General features: G+C 56.8%; 1 protein-coding gene across 1 annotated transcript in view; it reads right to left on the minus strand.

The window, feature by feature from the left end:
- Positions 1-91: 91 nt before the first annotated feature.
- Positions 92-1,338, minus strand: part of LOC102038204 (NAD(P)(+)--arginine ADP-ribosyltransferase 2-like) — a 1,518-nt gene continuing 271 nt past the window's right edge. The window contains exons 2-3 of the mRNA XM_005430896.3: positions 967-1,161; positions 92-337 (exon numbers count right to left, since the gene is read on the minus strand). Coding sequence (XP_005430953.2) covers positions 252-337; positions 967-1,161 — 281 coding nt within the window. The 3' untranslated portion in view covers positions 92-251. The remainder of the gene's footprint in view (positions 338-966; positions 1,162-1,338) is intronic.

Here is a 1,338-nt window from a genome sequence, read left to right on the forward strand (position 1 = left end):
CCTTGAGTTGGTGTGTGGAGTGACATCGAGCCCTGCTTAAGAATGGTCCCTTCTTGCTGGCTTTTTCAGAATTCTTTAATGGAATTGTTTTGGTAGAATAGTTTAATGGAATTGTTTGCACAATGACCTTGGTTGCCACACTGGCCAGGGTGGCTGTGGTAGCCTTGTGGCTGAGGGTGTCTTGGTGATCATGGTGGCCACAGTTGCCACAATGACCACAGTGACCTTGGTGGCCTTGGTAGCCTCGTGGCTCAGACAATCCTAGTGGCCACTGCCAGGGCTGTGGTGGTCATGAGGAGTCCTCCGAGGTGGAAGGGGGCCCTGAGGATGCTCCCATCTGGAGGACAAAGAGGGGCATCAGGGGGACCATCAGGGGAGTGAGGGGGTCAGGCATGGCCATAATGGGGGGTTAGGGGTAACAGGCAAGATGAGGGCCATGAGGTGACAGGTGACAAGGTGTCAGGGGGGAACACAAGGGGTTACGGGGGCCAGGGAGGTCAGGGGAGTCATTGTAGGCTTAGGGGTGACAGAGGTCAAGGGGAGTCAGGGATTGCCATGGGGGGTTTCAGGGGGTTACAGGGGGGTTACAGGGTTTCAGGGAGTGCCATGGGGAGGTCCTGACCCACCCATGTTCTGTACACAGCATCCATCCCCACAGCACTGTCTTTATCAGAGAGAGACAGGGTTGGTACCATGGGGGGTCCCTGTCTCTGCCCCTGTCCCTTGTCCCCTGGCATGTGTGTTCCTGTCCCTGCTCCCTCCCAGAAGTGGGGGTCCCTATCCCTGTTCCCCGTCATGTGTGTTCCCATCCCTGTGCCCACAATGAGCGTCCCCAAACTTGGTGTCCCCCAGACCAGGGTATCCTTGTCCCCCCACACACTATGGGTGTCCCTGTCCCCCATCCCCAGTGAGTGCCATTATCCCCTGTGCCTTATCATGGGTGTCCCCGTTCCCCCAGGCTGTCACCTGAAGTGACAGCTCCCAGCCACTCGCAGTTGTATTTGCTGAAGGTCCCAGTGGAGCGGAACTGGATCTGTTTCTTGTCCCCTTCCCGAGTGTATTGGGTGACCTTGAAGGTCTCAAAGGGTGGGATCAGCACAATCTTAACTTCCGGGTGTTCGGTGAAAATCTGGATTTCCACACCATGGCACGTGTGCAGCTCTAGCATTGTGGAACTAGAGCACTCGCCAATTGGTTTGCTTGGGAACACCGGCACGAATAGACCGAACCAAACGGTGTCACCGAGCTGTGCCTCCAACGGGGTTTCACACGCCTTCAGGAACGCATCCCAACACTGCCCTTTCTGAGCGTCCCTCAGAGTGGCCAGGGCGTCGGTCA

The sequence above is a fragment of the Geospiza fortis genome, unplaced genomic scaffold (genome assembly GCF_000277835.1).
Source record: "Geospiza fortis unplaced genomic scaffold, GeoFor_1.0 scaffold466, whole genome shotgun sequence".
Lineage (NCBI taxonomy): Eukaryota > Metazoa > Chordata > Aves > Passeriformes > Thraupidae > Geospiza > Geospiza fortis.